The sequence below is a fragment of the Pezoporus occidentalis genome, unplaced genomic scaffold (genome assembly GCF_034315485.1).
Source record: "Pezoporus occidentalis ecotype Australia unplaced genomic scaffold, CSIRO_AGI_Poc_V1 ctg50, whole genome shotgun sequence".
Classification (NCBI taxonomy): domain Eukaryota; kingdom Metazoa; phylum Chordata; class Aves; order Psittaciformes; family Psittacidae; genus Pezoporus; species Pezoporus occidentalis.
The window spans coordinates 1948045-1969191 of record NW_026915836.1 but is presented as its reverse complement, the minus strand read 5'-3'; the positions used below and the strand labels follow the sequence as shown (position 1 = coordinate 1969191).

The window sequence follows — 21147 nt, the reverse complement described above, 5'->3', positions numbered from 1 at the left end:
GAGCTGACTTTTATAACTAATGGCTGTAGAATGAATTAATTCAATAAGGACTCAATGTGCCCTGTAACTCTGCAAATGAAGGTAGCGTCTGAAACGATGCCAAAGACATCAAGATGGAATTAGTACAGGCAAGTCACTAATTTCTCCATCCAATTGGGAAAAACAGAAACAACAGCCTCCCCCTCCCAAAAAAAAAAAAACAAAACAAAAAACACCAAAAAAAAACCCCAAACCCACACCACAAAACAAACCAAAATCAACCAACCAAGCAAAAACCCCAAACCAAACAAGTCTCCACAAGGTAGAACCCAGCTTTGCCCTAAGCTGTTGGAGCAGCTGTTGAAGCAGGTTGCTTTTGCAACCAGCTTGTATGAAACCTTCAATAGCCTCCCCAATACCAGGTAAAAGGGAAAAGTCTACATGGGTGAATGGGACAAGAGACTAATGGAAACAAAGGGTTATTACTTTACTGCTTGGTTTCCCCAAAAGGTATTAGAAAAATATTTGCTCTGATCTTCCAGCTGAAAAGGCCACTTACAAAGATGGCTACAGGGCAAACCACAGCCTGAGAGATCACACATGTACTTTAAGACCAGGTGAAAACCAAGGAAAAATAAAAGAAGAAAGAAACCAAACTCAGTCATTTAAGATGACACCGGTAACCTGGGCAGTAGCAGAAGTACTACATTTTAGTTCAGGAGCTAGTGTGACTGAAAGGGCATTCCTCATCTAAAAAGAGATTGAATAAATGGCTTTTCCAAATTTATCTTTCAGATCTCCATAGAATACATATCCAGAACTACATCTGTGGTTTCAGCTTACTGCTGAAGTGCTCCTGCAAACACTGCAAAACCAGTGCAAGACAAACATGCTGGACTCCCTGCTGAGCATCAAAAAACCAGCTAAGATCCAGTAACATGCTCAACCTGCTGTATTTGTACTTTGAGACACCAGGGATCTCAATTTTTTTTCACTTTTGTAATGTATTCATGACCACACCAAACCCAGAACTAGGTACTTCAGCCCAAAACACAGATGACATAAACTTCATTTAGTTCTGTAGGCATCTACATTTACAATGTTAACTGCCCAAACACTACCTCGTGTATTTTGGGTGGTGTAACTTAGTTGTAACAGGGTCAGGAAGCTCATACCTCACCTCTTTCCCACACCAGTGCTGGCAAAAAGGGTTTTTAACCCAAGCAGTTTCACCTGAGGTAACTGTAATTGCAGAGTTTAATCCGCAGATACTTTCAGGCCAAAGCCATTGGATCAGAATCCCCCCCAAAATACAGTGGTGAAGAACAGGGGAGTAGTGACTGCTTTGTACCACTAGCTCTAAAGTCCTCTTTTCATACAACAGCTCATGTAAACACTCATTAGGACAGCCACCATCCTCTCCCTGTTACACGCACTGATGCCAGGTCATCTCATAGCAGCCTACACCCTGTGATGGTGAAGGTACTTTACCACCATGAGGGAAACAGGAGTTGAAGCCAGCTTCACACAGGAATGCAAACAAAACTAGCTTTCCACATTTGCCTGCTGGCATCATGTGAGGAAGCTGCATCTCCCAGCACCTTTTATCTCATTGCAGCTGAGGCTATTTCTGTTTAGTGGCAGAACAGGTACTCTTACCTTGGATATTCATCTAAATATTGGATATAGCTATCACAGGAAATGGGTTTGATAGACTATTGCTGAAATCTACTGAACTGTTTTTAAGCTTTCAGGCAAGGAAGCCTTACACAGAAGAAAATGAAAACCAGCAATTATTCTGAATTCATCCAAAGGAATGGATGCAATGTAAGTATCTGCAAGATTCCTACTCACCTCTCTAAAGCCTGAAGCGCTTTCTTGTTTAATTCATCCTGAGTGCCCTTCACAGTAGCTGTAGGAGAGGATACAATGCCATTTGAGAGTTGAATTCAGCATTTCAGATTGAATAAATAGCTACACATGCACAGAGTATTTCAAACTGGGAGCATAAAAACTGTGGACATCTGGTGGTATGAGTGTTCATGGCTGGAAAAGGTGCCATTTTGTCTGTAAAGCAGCACAAAACCAGCATTTTCACTTGAATTCCCAATTTCATCTATATTAAAGACTCTTCCAACTTCCTTGTCTGAAATGTCAAGGCGTTTTTTATTTACATATGCCAGTGAAAGGGTCTGGGAGGAGAAGGGCCCACAGCATAACTAGATACACTAAGCACAAAACAAGCCTTCTGCCAGGTTGGTGTATATGCTTAAAAGCAGTAACTAGCAGCATATTCTGACTCAGACACAGCCCGTCCCCACCACCATCTTCACGTAGGAGGGTGCTGCAGGTTGAACAGGGAACACCAAGAGGCAAACTGACAGCTTTATGACAACACACCATCTCCCCTGAGACCAACAACAGTCTTTCAGGCTACTTCTATGCAACCTTCATGTGCGGCATTAGCCACTAATGCCCTCCTTCCAGGCTCTAATTGCTTGACTAAAGGATCCTGCCCATTAGGCTCACTTCTCAAATGTGTGAATTAATTCCTAACCAAAACCATAAAAGGAGAAGAAGAATCAAGTTGTTGTTATGCAGCATGTCATCAGATATCATGATGAAGAGCAAGGGGAAGGAAGGAATTGCTTAGAGAAGCACGACTCCTCAGATCCAAAATATCTGGAAAGCTAGCAGTACTCTTCAGAAGCACACTGGCTGTCTTGTTCTGGATCTTAGTTTTTAGGATTTGCATAGCAGTCCCTTCTTGTTCTGCCCATCTTGAATTTGAAAGCCACAGAGAGACAGTACAAAGAACTGATGAGTAGTTAATCCATCAGCAAACATGCACCTATGAACATATTTGACTTCATATATCAAGTCAGTGTAAGTTCCACAACGGAAAGTAAGTAGTATGTAATTAAGCAACAAACCCAGATAAAATTCAAGTAGTCTTAAAAGTTTAGAGGAGAGATTTGTGCTCTACAAGATGTACAAAGATTCTCTGGATCCTGCAATACGCCAGTGAGTGAAGCTTTGGAAGTAATTTATTTTGCCAAAGTAGCTATAGTGATCAGACCTTTCTTTATTCCTACATATTCCAAGTTCTCCAAAACACCAGGTTCATTTGGGGGAAACAGCAACCTTTAGGATTTCCCACATCACAAAGATCGAAAATTGCTTATGGCACAAAATCTACTCTAAGTAGTAAAAAATGAACAAAAATCTTGCAGTTTGAAGAATAAACTTGAAGATATGGAGTTTCATGCAAAATGCAGCATTTGTTAGAATACACTCTCCTTAACCTTAAATTGAGTATTCACGTCCATTGCCAAATACTGGGAAAAGGTAACAGAGGAGGAAAATTAAAAGTATCAAGCCTGATTTAAACATACAAATGCTTGAGGAGACACCGGGAAGGATTTCATCATAGCTATAAACAGTCATCCAGAAAAATACGTCAGATTCTGTTTCGCATGGAAACTACAAGACTCCTTATGTAAGTTACAAAGCAGTTCTGGAGATGCCATACAATTGGGAAGACTGAAAGGAATCTTACTATTTGCCACCCCCTAAATAAACATCAAACGGAAAAGCTAGGACTTTCAGGTTCCATCTGGTAAGGCATCTGACTGACATTCAGCTTGTAGTCAGAAAGAGCACAAAATATGTGATGGAAATGCAGTTATTACAGCTTGTCAGCTTTGCCCCTGCACTCCTGGGAAACAGCATGCGAGTCCCACCTCCCACAATATGAACTGCATCTTCAGCTACAGCTCAGTTGGAGATCTGGTTGTTCATCTCTAGATTTGTGTCTGACTTGAACAAACACACTGAAATTCATGTTTCACAAGACTGAGGGCTGATGCTGCAAGTTAACCATGCTATTTAAAGGGCCTTCGGAGCTAAAGGAGATAAATCAGAAAAAGGGAGGGATACATAAGAAGCAACTTGGCCAGCAGGGTGAGAGAGGATATTCTCCCCCTCTACTCCTGGAGCACCTTCTCCTATGGAGACAGGCTGACAACTGGGCTTGTTCATCCTGGAGAAGAGAAGGCTCTGGGGAGACCTTAGAGCAGCCTTTCAATACTCCAAGGGGACTTATAAGAAAGATGAAGAGATGGATTTTTTTACCAGGACCTGTAGTAATAGGACAAGGGGTAATGGCTTTAAACTAAAAGAGGGAAGATTTAGGTTAGATATGAGGAAGAAATTATTTCCAGAGGGTGGCAAGATATTGAAACTGGTTTCCCAGAGATACTGGCAGAAATGCCCTACCTCTGGGATTGTTCAAGAGGTCATCACTGCAACCTACTTGTACTGCTGAAAAGCTCAAAGAAAAGTTTACACCAAGGAGGCAGAATCAGGTGGGTTTGGCTAAACTGCTAAAAGTCATGCTCCATTTTCTGATGTTGGCAGCACTAATGCATCTTTCAGCCTTTACCCAACTTTACCCACCAGGAGCATGGCTGTTGCAGTTCTACCACCTCAAATGCAGTGACTTAATCACCTGGATTAAAACAAACTGCAAAGCAGTCTTACCACAGTGATGCAGAAAGCACAGGGGAGTTTAAGTTTCTGAAACCTTCAGCAGTTACTTATTCCTGTAAGACACACTACTTTCGCAAATGCCACCTTAGGAACCCAAGATTTATTGTATAAAGCACTCCAGGCTTTTAAAGGACCTTAAGCCTTACCAAAAGTCAACAGGATCCTCCACAATATTTTAGTACCTAAATACAAAACCCTTAAAGTCATGTTTGAAAACAGAGGAGGGCAAGTTCTGTGCTAGCAAGCAGATGTAGCACAGTAACTGTGAATGCATGGAGTGAAACGCTTAATGCTGAGGATCCTTACATCAGCCCTACAAACATGGAGACAGGGGTCTACTTCTAGTCTTGTTCCACAGACTGAACACCCATTTGCAGCTGCAGCATAATCAGGTCTATTTATCTAGTGCATTAGTTTTAAGGGAAAGAAGTCAGTTTGTGTTGTGCAAAACTATTCCATTATGAGACTCACAACATAAGTGGGGATGATGGAAAGACTGGCTTCAAAAATACATTCCTGATCCAAACTAAAAACACCAATGGTTATGCATCCTTTGGCAGATATCATTGGGTTTCAAATAAACATTCATCTGTGCCAAGACACCTAACATGGCAAGGTGTACAGTTTTAGCACCCAGAATTATCATTAAAGATTGCATGTGTTGAGTTATCTCCAGAAGCAAAAATGATGGATATGTTCACTAGTAAGCAATGTCTAATGTTGTTTTTTAACCACTGCTGTCAGCATACTGAGTATTTATAAAATCCACAATGACCAACAGAAAGTTTCCAATTCAGCCCCTGATCTGTGGCCTTATGCTCAAGATAAGTATTACACCAAAATTCTAAATGAAGATACAGCACATTCTCTCATCTCTGAAAGGATGAGGGTCTGTTAAATCTACAGGGATTTCACAAGATGTGAGGTGGTGCTGTTAAATCAGAAGTGCACTTGTATTTCACAATGCATTCTCAAGCTGTTGTTTCCTCTTTAGCCTTCGTTAAATCCATCTCACCTTCCCCTGTCTTCAATGGATTCTTCACCAGACCTAAGGGAAGCAAAGATGACAATACAGCTGATGTCAAAACTGGAATTACAAGAGGAAGAGAAAGGTCTGCTACTGACATTGACCCATTGGGAACAAGTCTGTAGAAAAGTTGGATAGCAACAGACAGATGTTGTGAATGAACAGGAGATTTGCACTTCAAAGAGTGAGGCAAAAGTGGCAATGATTTCCTCTGAGGACACACCTTTCTGATAGTTCAATAAGACTTATTCCAAGAAACATGTAATTAGACATTAAGAACAAGGAAGCCATGTACACTGCTACCTAGCATAAGTTGCAGGAAGTCTTATTTTATCCAGGAGTAAATGTAGTCATTGTAAAGTGACTTTTTATCAAAGGCTCCCATAAGTTCTTTGAAGCATCATTCAGTAGGGTTCTCCCTCTTCTGACTCGACTTTATAGAAAGTGCTTTTTGCAGGTCACAAAGAAAAGGCTTTAATACAGCTCCTCAGTGCCTTTGTCACACAGGAAGAGAAATATTTACTGAAAGGATGTACTAAATTAGAAAGCTTAACCTTGGATGGAAGTCATCTTGATATATTGCTGTAAGCTTTACAAGGCAATTGGTCAAATGTCCCTAAAACGCTTAGCTGCCATTGAAAATGCTGACTCCCCAAAAGTCAACTCCAGTGGAAAGTTACGGAAATCACATATATATGCACAGATGTGTGACTGTGTGCCTGCATATGTCACTATGAACTGGTTTAAACACAATGATAAACAAGATTGACAGAATGAGGCAGGATTACACAGGGGAGTTGCTGTCTTCCTTTCAGCATGTTCTGCTCTTTCTTCGTCACTGTGGTAAGGATGCTAATGAAAAACAGCTTGTTAGTGCAAATTTGACATTTTCTAGTAAAATGCTATCCCACATTCATTATCATTGTAAGTATGCTTTTGAAGGACTTAATCCATTTTATTAAAATATAACCTGAAACATGGAAATACACTCCTCAAATTTCCCTCAGAAAGCCCTAATGACTTAAATGCCAGAGATATGAGGAGAAGGCAGATATTCCACTGTTTCACAACATGAATCAGATGCTAACCTGGAAAAAAGATCAAAGAGAGCTGCTGTGAAGCCTGCTTCTTTTACACTAAAAAGGACGCTTATTACAACATCTGAACTAATTGAAAACTCAAAAGATTTCTCTTCCAGAAGCAGTTTCCAACTCACATTTTGGTGCACCAAAGTATTTTTAGAGCCAGAGTACAGTACACGCCTCTACAACTCCATTCTTTAGAAACCACTTTCTTTCCATACAGAGGATAAACAAATAGATCATAATGGGCTAACACATAAAACCTCTATCTCTGAAAATAGTCTCTGGGATCTTGTATAGCTTTAGGGATGGTTTAAACAAAACCTAGGCAAAATGCCCTAAAAAGCCAGGCTGTTAAGCGGAACTCAACGCTGAATGAACTTTATATATCTCTCTCTATATAGAGAGAGATATATGCATGTGTGTGTGTGTATATATATATATATATATATATATATATATATATATGAGAAAGTCCAGGCTAAAAAGGACGCATATTTTTTGACATGAACTTTCTAGGGGATGCTATTCTGAGACAGAGAAATGAAGAAATGAGGAGAGCTACCGTGCCTTTAGCCTCTGTTCTGGAAAGCAGTTCTCAGAACAGCTGATCTGATACAGATGGCTGAAAAAACACACTGACATGTACTAGAGAAGAGCACAAGCCCCTTCCACATACATGCCTTGCAGAAGTGTAACTTGCAAGGCCAGCGTGCTTCCATGATACCATACAGTCAGCTTTATCTCAGGTTCATTTGTTGGAAGAAGTTGGTTTATTTCTATAGGACCCATCTGGCAGAGATCCCGTTGCTTGCACGTGGGCAGGACTGCCCAAATGAGTATGAAACACACTAGCTTTGCCATTATTCAAAGAAACTGTGTTAGAAGGCCTTCTACCTATGTTAGAAGTTGTAAAAGAAACAAAAACTATTCTCACCTGTGAGTCTGATGAATGTCAGAGCTAGAACCTAGAACTCTCCCAAAGACAAGGACTTCAAGCCCTTCTGGCTACCCAGCACCAAATCTGCAGGAGGCCATTGTCCAGTCATTCGAAACCCAAGCAAGCAGCATTAAAATGAAATACTTCTCACATTCAGTGTCTGTATCTAGTCAACATCCACACGTACCAGTGAGGTAGATATTTTTATCTTGTTTACTTCTTAAGCAGAGAAAGAAACGACATGACAGAGAGGTTCAATCTCTGTGGGGAATCAGTATCATGCCAGGAGCTAAAGTCAGGCATTTCTGGCTCCAGTTCTTGGATTGTATTTCTCTATGTGATTTACGAGTGGGTGACAAAGATATGAAAATAGATGGCAAGTTTGACTTTTTTGTTGTGTAAATAAGTGAAATAAATGTATTAGAAACACTCATGTAAAACACACCAAGCATTGTCAACTACAGTCAGATTAACACCTCCTAAGTAATCATTTGCCTTTCTTCCTTTACCTAAAAGCTTCACTTTCATTACCACAGAAGACAGTTCCCTGAGCAACTGAACAGTCCCCATTTGTCTTGTGATATGATTATTTTCCATGTCCAATCAGCACTAAAGGCAGATTTTCTAATAGATTTATTTCCATCTATGCTTGCACTGAAGACTTTGAACAGATGCTCTCCATACAATATACTTGATCAAGAGGATAACTCACCATCAGTAGCTTGAAGACTGTATGTCAGGCCCAGAGCCAGGTAACCCTTTGCTAGGGACTCTCCAGCATCCTCACCCAAGTCTATCACCATTTTAGCAAAGTATTCTCCTTCTTCCAGCTGCAAAAGAGGTAGGTTGAGACTTGTAGGCATTTCCTCTGTACTTGCTTCAATAAAATTATCCTATTAAACTTACCTGTAAGTGATGGGAGAATCATTCATACAAGGGTTTTCAGCGATCACAGTAAACACCCATAGAAAGGAGGATGTAGAAGGTCAGATTAGCAGACCTTGGTGAACAAGCACAGTTCTGAGAAAAGTTTTGGTTTTGTTTTAAACCCCAAAATGTTGCCACATGTTTAAGGTTAATGATAGGACACTATCTTATTTTTAATTGCCCTTCAGGGGCAATGCCCACTCATGCAACCTTAAATACAAATGTCAGACCAACCAACTACTTATATACTATCCTAGCAGTACATTCAAAGGTCTAACAAGTTTCCTCCTTCAAAGAAAGGCCACCTAGTTTTGCTCTACAATGTCTTTAAACCTAAGCAAATTCTACTTCATTTTAAAAAGTTACAAGGGTAAAACAAGAAAGTAAAACTCCACTGCAAGGATGTTCAGCTGCTGCTCCCAGTTCTGCTGCCACAAGGAGGAGGCAGCAAATTCAGGACACACGTTTTGAGCTGAAATACCACACTACTTTGGTAGGTCATGCTGCAGCAGCCCCATCCTTCACCTTTTGCAAAGAGAAAATTTCCTTGAAAATGCATTTTATATTACAGATTGTGATGGGAAGAGAAAGCAGTCACAACCTCTCAGTATCAGCCTCTGAAATGGTGAAATAAGCTGGTCTCTGCTGACTGCTCCCCCAACCTTCCTTTCCAGCTGATCACACTGATCTGAGTCTAATGAAAATATGAAGCTTTAGTGCCTCTAAAATCCCAGTTAATGGTAATTTTAAACAAAATAATTATTTGAGTATTTTATTACAGAATAGAGTGTTCCCCATTTCTAACCTTAAAAATCTCATTAACATCATCCCTTATAAGTAAAAAAGACTAAGACCTTTATAGTTTATGTATGTGGAAAGATGTAGGCTGGAGAGGTACAGGCAAAAACTCTAAGTAATGCTTGAAAGACACTGAGCCTACAGGGATATCTCTTTTCAAGTAGTGATAGTCTGCAGATCCTGTCAACCCTAACCAGAATCATCCCTAATCAAGAACCAGGCATCATTACACTATCCCAAAACACTCCTTTCAGAAACTTTCATTACGTGACAGATGACTTTCTGGGACAGGGTTGTTTCATTTTGAAGAAATACATTTTTGTTTGAAGTCCATCTGGTTTAGAGACAAGAATTGCAAATGCAACTGAAATGCTCTCTTAATGCATAACTTTGTCAGACTTCAGCACCTCATAGATCATTAACAGCTATATGGAGTCAGCAGTAATGAGCTGAAATCAAAACATACCAGCAGATAAGGGATCTGCAGTGATCTGTTAATATGCTACCTCTGAACAGAATCTACTTGAACTGATAAACTACCCTGTCAATGGGCCTCCTGGTCATATCACTTGAAGACATTCAGGTGACAACATTTACCAACAGCTCCACAAACAAAGGAGCTGGTATTTATTAGATTATATCAAACATAATGTAAGCATGAAGAAAGGCTGAAGAGTGAAAGCTAAGCAGCAATCTCCATGGCTTGGGTCTTCTCCTTACTTGTACAGCTCATTGAGGTCAGTACCATTCAAACCAGATGCAGACCAATAGTTCCCAAATGTCTGAAACCAGCGACGAGTACGTGTTCTATCATCAACCTTTTCCCTGGAAGCACTATGAAAGCATTACAGTCTTGCTGATTGCCTAATCAACTGTCAATCTGGAGATTACTAATCGAAACAGGCATACCTCTTGGGGCATACTTAGGGCTACAAATAAATTGCAAGGATTGTCATTGACAGCATAATCCAACGTCTACCGAACACACTAGAAATAGCCCTACTGACTTCTGCGATGCTCAGATGAGACCCTTTGAACTCTGACCCCATCAGGAAGACTGAGTTGCTCTAAGAGACTTCTTAATTCTGTCAGTAGCCTTACTTCCAGCCAGACTTCCCTGCCACATACTGGAGCGTGTTCTGGAACAGAGCCTAGGACAATGGAAGTAAAATATGTCCCATGACTTGCCACACAAAAAAAACCCCAAACAACAACAAAAGAAGAACCCCTTCCCATGAAACAATAACTGAATTCTTCAGCTCTCAGGAACTTTGATGTAAGACATGAAATCTCTGCAGCCAGAAAATTAAGCATGAACCTCTTTTGCCACCATAAACAGCCATTTCCCCACTCTCTTTCTTCATTGTTTCTCCTCTTCTCATGCTTTCATCTAAGAAGTCTCCATTAGACGAAGAAAAGAACTATACAAGGAACTCTAATGACTACTGACAAGGGTAGGGGTGGGTAGAGTGTCTGAAAAAAGAGATTAAATGAAAGGTTTGGAGTTGAAATAGAGACACCTAAAATTGGCGAGATTTTGCTCCATTGTTTCTCTGAATGGTCACCTGATGGTGTTCCCAGTCTCTGACTGATGGCCTATGCTGCATAAATCAGCAGCCCACTATTCAACTTTCTCACGTGCCAGTTACCCAGGGCCACCTGTGAGTGTCAGATTAATCTATTGTACAAATAAAACTTTTCAGAATGGCCAAAACAGCACAAACATTCTTGTAAACATTTACTCAAACTAAATGCCAATGGCACTCTGACCAGCCACAAAGATTCTCACGAACGCAAACTTGGGTCAGCGGAAGGCTGCTTTGAAAACGAGTGGCCTTGCAAACTGAAGCACAGCTGGTTCTGTTTATGAGAGCATTTACTTTTCCTTTTTACAGCACTCACGCACTTCCCCTGCCAGCCCTGCTGCGGCTGCCATCTGCCCCCTCTTCTCCCATTCTCCTACTCTTCAATCAGTCTGGGCAAGCGTGAAGAGCCAAACCTTTCCCTCACATCGCCCACTGTGAGGTTTCAACTCTCCAGTGCATCAGTCTTGCTGACTGCCTAAGGCAACCATGAATCTGAAGCTACCAACTGAAACAGGAATACTCCCTTAAGGCATACTTGGGGCTACCAACTAAACTGCTAGGACTACCAGATTGATGAAAATCCCTTCTCTGTACACCTTAGGGATGGACTAATAGTGAACCTGAGCTGGGATCTGCCAGTAAAGCTATGTCCGTGGGGGTCCATAAGCATGTGAGATGTCTCCACTCCATGCTGTAGTGATGGGAAGCAGGGGAAGGCCTCCAAATGAGGCATTGAGCCCTTTGGAGTCCCACCAGATACAGCCATTCCCACCTCCTGCACGCTGCTGCATGACCTGAAGCAGCAGGAGCTGCTTCCCCTTCCTCCTCTGCCCATGTGGTGCCGGCGAGACTCCTACAAGTTGTGAGCTCAAGGCTCGCAGAAGTGAGCGAAGAGCAGAAAGCTTATCAGGAGAATCAAGACATTCCTACTCCTACTGCAGAGCCAGAGGCCAGCCTGAGTATGGAGGGAACCTAAACAGTTCCTTCACTTCAGAGAACTCCAACCTTAGACTCATAGAACAGCCTGGGTTGGAAGGGACCTTCAACGATCACCTTGTCCAACCCCTCTGCAATAAGCAGGGACATTTTCAACTAAATCAGGCTGCCCAGAAACCACAACCAGCCTGGCCCTGAATGTCTCCATGGATGGGGCTCCCACCACCTCTCTGGGCAACCTGTGCCAGTGTTTCACCACCCTCATCGTAAAGAATGACGTTCCTCACGTCCAGCCTGAATCTCCCCTCTTTGAGTTTAAAAACATCACCCTTGATCCTATCCCAACAAGGCCTGCTATGCAGTCTTTCTCCATCTTTCTTGATGGAGAATCATTTGGGAATGCACAGTGTACTGCTGTTACCTGGCTGCTAGCAGCTGCCACAGCATCTCCCAACACTACAGAAAACGTATTTACTTCATCTTTCTTTTGGGCATCAAGTGTGCTGGTAGCAGCTTGAATTCAGTTTCCTTAGAATCACTACATGTTATTCTCTCAGAAGCAGGAAAAAACAAGTCTCAAAGCCACACAGATACAGCTCTGATTTAGCCCTTAATGTCCTTATGTTCTTGTTCATGCTTTGCACTGAAGAGCTGTTGCAGAGAAGGGCAGCACCACAGGTTGCAAGAGAGGTTCCCTGCCTCCAAGACCAGCATGGAAGAAAGCTCAGAAAGCAGGCATGGGGGAAAACAACCTAAAAGGAATACAGAAGTATTTTGAACTCAAGCTGTATAAGCTGTCAGGAGGCACTTGGAAGCAGGAGCTAAACAACCTCTCCAGCCCACCAGAAACAGCACAGACCTGGAGAGAGACAGGCTGCCAAACTGTGAGCTGACACCAGTAACACTGCAATACAGTGGAGCTGCTCCTCCCCATCACCTTTGATGCTAAAAGAACAGTTGTTAGCTCTGTAACCCTGTTGCAGCCACCCTTGTTATTGGACCACAGGTTTTGGTGTGTGCTTGAGCTAAGTCCAGGGCACACTGACAAGGGATAGTGAGCAGCAGATGCTGTCCCATGGCCTGTCACCACCCAGCTTGTGTTTAGAGAAGCTCAAGCCCTACCCCGCTGCATCAACACCTTCTGAGGCTATCAGTGGGAGCTGCAATTCTCACCAGCGTGGATTTAGAGCAACTGAGGACAAGCAAATCCATGATGTGCTGCAGCGTGGAAATGGCACCTTACTGTGGCAAAACGGAGGAGGCAGGAAACACATCAAGTGACACAGGACTTAAGAGAGCAGACAAAGTTAGTGGAGCAGGGGAGTCCAGACACCAGGGAGATTGGGTGATACCCAAGCGCGTAGAGACCCAAATCCTATAGAAGGGGCATCTATGCAGAATTATGCATGGTATTAACTAGTTGAATTGACCTCTTCGTGTAATTTTAATTACATTGGGTATGGAGACAAGTTCAAAGAACAGAAAACAAATTGGGAAAAGAGAATGAGAAGAGGAAAAGTGCATAGGAAGAAAGTGGTCATTAAGGCAGAGAGTAATAGGAAGGCTTTGTCCCACAGCTGTTTATAGCATACAAAGCAATTTGTAGGATTGCTAGGGTTAGAAAGGACCTTAAGATCATCCCAGATCCTGTGCTTTCTATTGCTGATCTATTCAGCATTTTCCCTGTCACCAGTGCTAAGCCCACCAACTTAGTCTGCATGTATGCTCAGCCCCTAGCATTTAGGTGTAATTTTGGGCCTTTCCTCCACTGTAGCAGGATTGATTTGTCCACAAATTCTTGGTCATTTTAGATGTCTGAAACGCTCAGAACTGCCCCAATAAGAGTAGCTGTGATGTAAGCAAGAATGTCTTTTAAAAGACAGAAGAAATCTCTATTAGCCCCTTACCATTCACTGCTTTCTTGGTAGCCTCTTCCCCTAGTCATATTGGTCCTCTAGAGCATCCACTCAGCAGGCAGAATAACTCCAACAATGGGACTAGATTTCATCTTTCAATGTTATTCATACTGCAATAAGACCTAAGCTTTTCTATGAGACTCCAGAGCTCCTAGGTGACTGGGTAGCACATGCACTGCATTTATTATCTACAGTGACAGGGTCAACAACGGACAGAAGGAGAGAGAAGCACTCTCGGATTAAGTGGTCTGTGAACGCAATGAATGATAAGCTGTCACCTCAGAAGCATGCAGCTCTGAACGTACATCCTCCCAGCCTCCCCACACCACACACACCATGACGTAGTCACCTTATGGTATGCCTTACTCACTTTTTATGACCCCAGGCATGGTCTGGCCTGGCCTGACCCCACTCTCTCCTCCTTTTCCCTGACTGATGGCATGATCTCTGCCTTCCCTGCAAAGGGCTGAAGCAGAGCACTTCACTGCGCACACTGGGATCGGCAAGCTAACAGAAATGAGGGAAATGTCCCATCTTGTGCTGCAGTTTTTGCCATGGAGTAGAGTCCATGCTAGCTGGTAATACTGGCATCCTTTGGTACTACACAAGCTTATCACAACAACACTATTTCTGTTCTATCAACTGGGGGGCAATGAAAATAGTGAGAACATGACTCGTGTTCTCCTACTCTATCAGACTAAAGTCCTTTTGTCTCTATATACAAAGTTTTCAACATGCCTCCACTGAAATCAGTGGAGTAAAAGGCTCAAGAAAACATCACAGCAACTCTAAATGCCTTCAAATAATACTTCATAAAATGGAGAAATTCAGTATATAACACTCGCCTGTAGGCAGAAGTTCTGGTATTTTCACACCTGCCATTAACAGGGTCCTGGAGAAGTATTGAAATTAACAGCACTGTACTACTGAAATATTAAAAACAACTACTCATGCAGCAACTCCAAGTCACTGCCAAAACAGGCAAGTGAGCATTCACAGCTGAGGCTGTGCCAGGGGAGGCTGAGTGAATGAGGAAATCACAGCAAGCCTTTTAGTTAAGTGGAACTCTGGATTTATAGTGGACCAAGGCAGGAAAACCTCATTATGGACATATTCCACTGTAAGATACATCAACTTTGCTATGAAAAATTAAAACAATGCTCTGAACTTTAGTAGTCAAAAACTTCACAGCGCATTCCGGAAAGCTAAAAGACAGAAAGCTAAACACAAATGGGCTTTGGGTTCACTTGCTAGAATCATTCACATGTGAGTTCAGCAAACCTATGTGCTGATACCCCAGCAAAATAGAAGGCTAGGCAGCATGATGCCTCAAACGTAATTCTGAGCCCGATAAAAAGGCATTAAGATATCTGTATTATGGGCTAGGTACAGTATAAAAGTTCCAGCTTTGCTGAAAACCTTTTGTATCTCACAAACTTCATTCAGCACGGGTCCAACCTCACCCTGACCAGACGAGTGTGGTCTATATAGGTACACTACTGTTGGAGCTTTTGACTATTGGGTTTTGGTTGGTTGGTTGTTGTGTATGGCTTGCTTTGGTTGGCTGGGTTTGTTTGTTTGATGGACTAGTTTTTAATGTGTGAAAGACTGTACTTCTGAAAAAGGTAACCAAAACATTGCTTATATCATTCTCTTGTTTACTGCAGGCCCCAGGCAGAGAGCTAGTGGTTGATAGGGCAAATCATCTGCTGATGTAAGCCACCATAGTGCCAGTAATATGCCAGTGGAGTAGTGCCAATTTATATCAGCTAATAATCTGGTCATAATACCACAACAGAAGCTGAGGGTGTTAGCTCTTTCCCACATCAGGCTGTTAGATATTGATTTGCACGGCACAGCATGAATGCATGCATGTTTTCATACCCCAATTTCTTCTGAATATTTCATAGCTGGGATCAGCATCCTCAGTGCTGTAAATCACTACATTTCAATTCATGTTTTGTTTTCCCTGGTCCTATAAGTATGCCGAGACATCATGTACAAAGCCAGCAAAACAGGAAAAATGACCACTAGATTAATCTGTGCTCCTCATGACATTCTGCAATTACCCAGTTGCAGAAATGTTTTGGCTTTGTTTTGTTTTTTTATTGCTAGTAACTGAAATAAGACTGAAGTATTGCTTGTCCTTGGGCCATAAACAAACTGAGTATAATACTGCACCAAAAGCACACAGTAGACAGATGCAGGATGTATAAATTTGCTGTTTCATTTGGATAAATGATGATTTATTTTCACCCTGTGCCTGCCTAGCCAGCAGTCAAGTACATTGATATATTTCCCATTTGAGAAATTAATCATATTTGATATGTTCTGAAAAGTAAGATGTATCTGAGTATTTGTAACTGTTAATATTTGCCCATTAGACCGTTCCTGCGCCATGTCTATCCTCCTTTCTATTTATACTGGCATTGATCAGCTTGTTCACTTCCAGTTTAAATGATTCAATTCCGATCTGATTGCCATGTAATTTAAATGCAGATAATTACTGTAAGGATGACATTTAGAAAAACAGCTCTGCTAAGCAGGAAGGTCTTTATTAGGCACCAGAATTTGCCAGTAATGTCAGAAGCTTCCCTTTGACTGCGAGATGTGGAAACCTATCATTTCAGTTCTTCTAAAAGATGCTCTGATTTCCCTCTGGCTCCCCTTAACTAAAACTCTTCTATACCACCATCAAGTTCAGTACCAGGGTAGAGCCACAGAGTGAAATGAACAGGGGAGAGGAATATTTTTAACTGGGTTTTAGTTCATAAGGTTGTGCTCTAGATAACTCCAGTGAGATTACCCTCTTGTGAAATCATGTTTGCATCTCATACTACACCCCAGTTCTGAGTCAGAGTCTGAGGGAATAACACTGAAAAGTGCTTCACACAGTGAAAAAGCAGCAGATAGAGGGGAAAGAAACCACCAACCTCTAAGTATGCAATACCCAAAATCAGCTCATTTTTCCTTTACTTGTTCTATATTTTAGGGTGAGATCGTTGCTTTATCATCTCTGCCATATATAAGAGGTACGGAGATACTGGATTGCCCAAGAACAGAGTCAGAACTGAATTCAGTCTCACTGTCTTTTCTAAGTGTGTTTATAACAAGGTGGGTTTTCTATATGCTAGCTATGCTAGGGATCTGAAAAGATTTTGGGGAGGAACACTAATAAGAAGGACAAATCCTGACTGCCCATTTTCTGGCATAGCATCATCTTCAATTTGGGTTCATAATTTAACATCCATCACAGTCAGCAGACTTTAATGGCACCATATGAAACCTCATCACTGAGAGCTGCATAAACACCAGGGTAACACATGAAAGCAAAGGGATCCTACGCCAGGGATCTTGATTTTAGCCTGGAATCTCACAAGATGCAGTCACTGTATTTCAGTTTTGTCCAAACACTAGTTATGGCAGAGATCACACGTTCAGCAGGCAGCAAGAGACCACAGCCTTCCTGAAGGCACTGTGTTTAGAAGTGGACAAAGTCAGTCAAAGCATGTCTGAATAGACCATTCTACTATGTGCCTTGTTGCCTTCTCCCAGGATCCTGAACTTTACCACCTCACAGTCAGTGCAGTCAAGGCTGCCCCACACTTCACATTCCCAACCACTTCTTCCTTGTTTGCAAGTAGCAGGTCCAACAGAGCATCCTCCCTCATTGGCTTCAAAGCTCCAATGCCTCCCCCTTGTTGGATGCATGTTCACAGAGCACAAAGACAGAAGTGTAAAAGATTCATTTGCAATATGGAGATCCCAAGTTTGTCTCCTATACTAAAATTCAGACTCCTTGGCAAAAACTAGCTTGATCTCAGAGGAAGATTTTCTTCACGTTTAACGTGACTGTTCTGCTGGGTTGGGTTTTTTGGGTTGTTTTTTTTTGCCTCGTGGCAGAATTGCCAGGGGAAGCTGCCAGGGGCTTGCAGTACCCTGCTATGGCTCCAAGTGAATGCAGGAATTTAGCCCATGAAGTTCATCCAGATTCAGAGCATACAGAGTAAAAATTATCAATCTACTTGCTGATGTCTTAGACTGATGACAAGTTAATCTTGCTTTGAAAACTTCATCAGAGATATCAGTAAGAATGTTCAAACAGCTGTAACGCCTATGTTTCGTATTGTTTTAATATCTTTGAGAATTGGGAAGAAAACCCAACTTATTTACTTTACTAAAAAAACAACTTCCACTGTGAATGTTATTTTATAATCACTGAAAAGCTTTCAGCCCTCCGAATTTGGACACTGAGCTAAGGGTACAAGAGAGTTAAAATTGCTCTACACAGAGAGCAGAGGTAGGTTGGGTAGTTTAGCAACAATTCCCTCAAGGCCCCCAGACCTGATTTTTCCTAGAAAAAGGTACTTCCCAGTTTTTGCTGACTCACATGTAAGTTTAACCATTAGAGCCTGAGCAGCATAATTCATTCAAAAACATCTATAACCAGATCTCTTTGCCGACAATAGCATAAGCCAATACATCTCAGTTAAGTTTAACTGAATACCAACTGTCACCCGCTAGGGATATAGATGATGGAGAGACAGGGGGTAGGGTGACAACAGCAGCAAATCCAGCCCTTACAATTCTTCACCAAAATCTGAGCAGATTCTTCTGGTTTCTTCCTTCATGCTTTCCTCACGTCTTTGCTTTACTTACATTAGCAATTATAACCCTTCAGTGACTGCAGGGACACCTCGTGGTGAGGACAGGTGGAAACAGCAGGCTGCCATTCAATTAATTAAATCAAGCAGCAAAAGACTGACAGATGTTTCTGCTCCTTGGGATAATCAGAATTTCACAGGCACAGACTTCCACTCCCACTCTGCTTCTGGGGCGTACATTAACACATCCAGAACAGAAAGCACTGATACAGCACCTTCAGGAACAAAGGACTGAGTCGTCCAGCAGACCTGAACTGTTTAATGGTCCGCTTATTATTATTAACTGTAGTCTTCCAGGGGGCTACACGAGTGGCCAATTCAGCTTGACACTCAGCTGAAGAAGCAGTTCCCAGAATGGCTGTTATGGCTTTCCCCCTTCTTCCTTTGTTTAATGTGCCAGCAAAACGTATTCCTGTGACTCACTGCAAAATGTCTTGCTGGGATTTTTTTAATCTTCTCTTTAAGGGCTATGATTTCTTACAGGGATTCCCTTTCTCCCCACTGCAACCGCACTGTGGCACTGTCACTGCTGAACCTGCTCCATCAGGTAAGAACTGCATCAGCTTGCTTACCCAGTGCAGCGACCCAATGCAGACCTTGGCAGCCAGAAGAGGAACGGTGGGATCCGTAGGTCGCAGTTTAGCACACTCTTTAAGCACTGACACTGCATATGCCGACTGGAGGAGGAGGGGGAGAGAGGAGCAGGAAATAAAAAAGGCTAATTAGACAGTGTTGTTACAGAGTCCCCACAAGGTATTTCAGTGCTATGAAGGAAAAAAATCACGTCAGCAACAAGTTAGCAACTTTATTCCCACCTCCACACACGCAGACACATGTGCGCGCACATGCGCGGGCAAGCACATACTCTTCCTACACCCAGAGGAAACGTGCCAAAGAACCAGCCCTGGCTGTGCACTTTACAAAGAACAGTTTTCCTCAGCTGTTAATTCACTGGTTATTTTAACTCTGCCCCTCCAATTCACAAGCATTCTGCTGTAGTTTTCCTTGCACACAACCACCTTCCAGTAAGCCAGAAAAGATCATAAATAGCTTAACCTCCAGTATGCCAACATTTCACGCCAACTCTATTCAGAGAGAGGTTTGTGCAGCTAAAGTAATTGCTCTGGGTATTGTTTTGAGTCTTCTCCAGTTCCAGAACATACGAGAATACAACCGGGATCCCGCCATTCAAAGGGTGGAGCAAGCAATTGCACAGCAATACCCTGTTCAGCGGGTGGTCTGACTAGCATGTGTTAGAATGAAAGCCCATAAAACTATGGCTGTCTTTCTGGCGTTAAGTTACCATGAATGATGTTTATTAAGAACAGCAGTTAACATAGCCCTTGTGCTCTACAAACATTCTTGTTTTTTATAGCACATATTCACGGCTGAAGGTTTAAAGAAGAATGAGGAAAGCGCTGGTCTGAGATGCTAGTGAGAAGATCTGGTCAAGACAATGAGGAGGTGACAGCAGCTGCCCTGCACAGCCCACCCCACTTGGACCACAGTTGCTTTCCAGCTTCCACTCCACTCACTACTGACCCCTGACCCCCCCTAAGTTCTCTCATCCTTGAGCTCAAGGTGTAGTTTTCTTCTCCCAGAATGTCTCCTTGCATGCCCCACTTCCCACAAACTCTTCCCAAGACACACACCGGCCTCTCTTGTTGTGTTTCCTCTCATAGGCACATTAGACAGTCATGGCCTTTTATATTCCAGGAGAGCAGCAACAGAAGCTTGCAGAGTCAAAGCCAACCACTATTTGTACCAGGTCCTGGGCATCTTCTCCTGACCCTGACCCCCAGGGGCTCCCCCCAGAACTCTGACCATCACAGGCAGCTCCAAGTCCTGCAGCCCCACATTGCAGCTTCACGCTCCCACTGTCCATCAGCACTTCCCCTCCTCACACACCAAAGCAACCTGTGCCTGTTACTTCCTTTCTCCACAGAACTGAAGGTCCACTTCTTGCTATAGAACACAAAAGCCTGGTTAGGAATTTGCTTGGGAGGGAGCCTGGGAAAAGGGAAAACCAGATGTACAGCAGCCCTGCCCATGCTCAGACAAAGATGGGTTTCATAACCAAAGAGGCGAGCTCTGCAGCTGCAGAGAGCAAACCCTTCTGCTTGAGAAGTTTTGGGTACCTGCTGCATAGTCCAAAGAGCAACAGCATACCCTACATTCTCCAGGCTGCTCCCACCTACCTAAAGCATCCGGTATCGTCAATGAAAGTAAGGAAATAATTGTTATTTTACAACTCCAAATGCACCGTTTGCCTAAAGCCAGAAGGAAGCCTGCCTCAAAGACGGGAATCAACAAACTTTGTCCTGGAGCTTAACCTGTTACCTTACCTCTCTTGGAAACAAAAAGACTTGGGTAATTCAACCCTGAGGTACAGGAAGAAACACATCACTGCACTGTGCTGTCCCGAGGTGACTAGCATCCCTCAGAATGAACCTCCCTGACACCTATTTGCTCAGAACAAGTACTGTCTCAAGTTTTAATGGCATCTTATTCCTCTCTCTCACAGAACACTACCTGCACTGCAGGCACCTAATATTCCCAGTAGCACTGCTGAACACACTGGAAATGAAAGCACAACCCCATAGGGGTCCTAGCCTGGCACATCATCTTCTTGCCTCCTGCCTATATTCCAGCTCCACGGGTGTTTCCAGACAAGAGAAACCCAAAGAGCAGAGCAGGACAACATGTACCCTGCTGGCTGGTGTATCTGCAGCTGAACAGCC

At 42.6% G+C, this 21147-nt stretch overlaps 1 protein-coding gene across 5 annotated transcripts in view; it reads right to left on the bottom strand.

Annotated features, from left to right (window-relative positions):
• The window catches only part of TTC7A (tetratricopeptide repeat domain 7A), a 170993-nt gene that overhangs the window by 96635 nt on the left and 53211 nt on the right, over nt 1–21147 (bottom strand). For 4 of the 5 annotated variants that reach the window (XM_062637012.1, XM_062637015.1, XM_062637014.1 and 1 more), the window contains 4 exons: nt 18979–19083; nt 8292–8409; nt 5546–5578; nt 1834–1891 (listed from right to left, as the gene is read on the bottom strand). In XM_062637012.1, the coding sequence (XP_062492996.1) occupies nt 1834–1891; nt 5546–5578; nt 8292–8409; nt 18979–19083 (314 nt within the window). The remainder of the gene's footprint in view (nt 1–1833; nt 1892–5545; nt 5579–8291; nt 8410–18978; nt 19084–21147) is intronic. The other variant, XM_062637013.1, reaches the window with a different exon arrangement.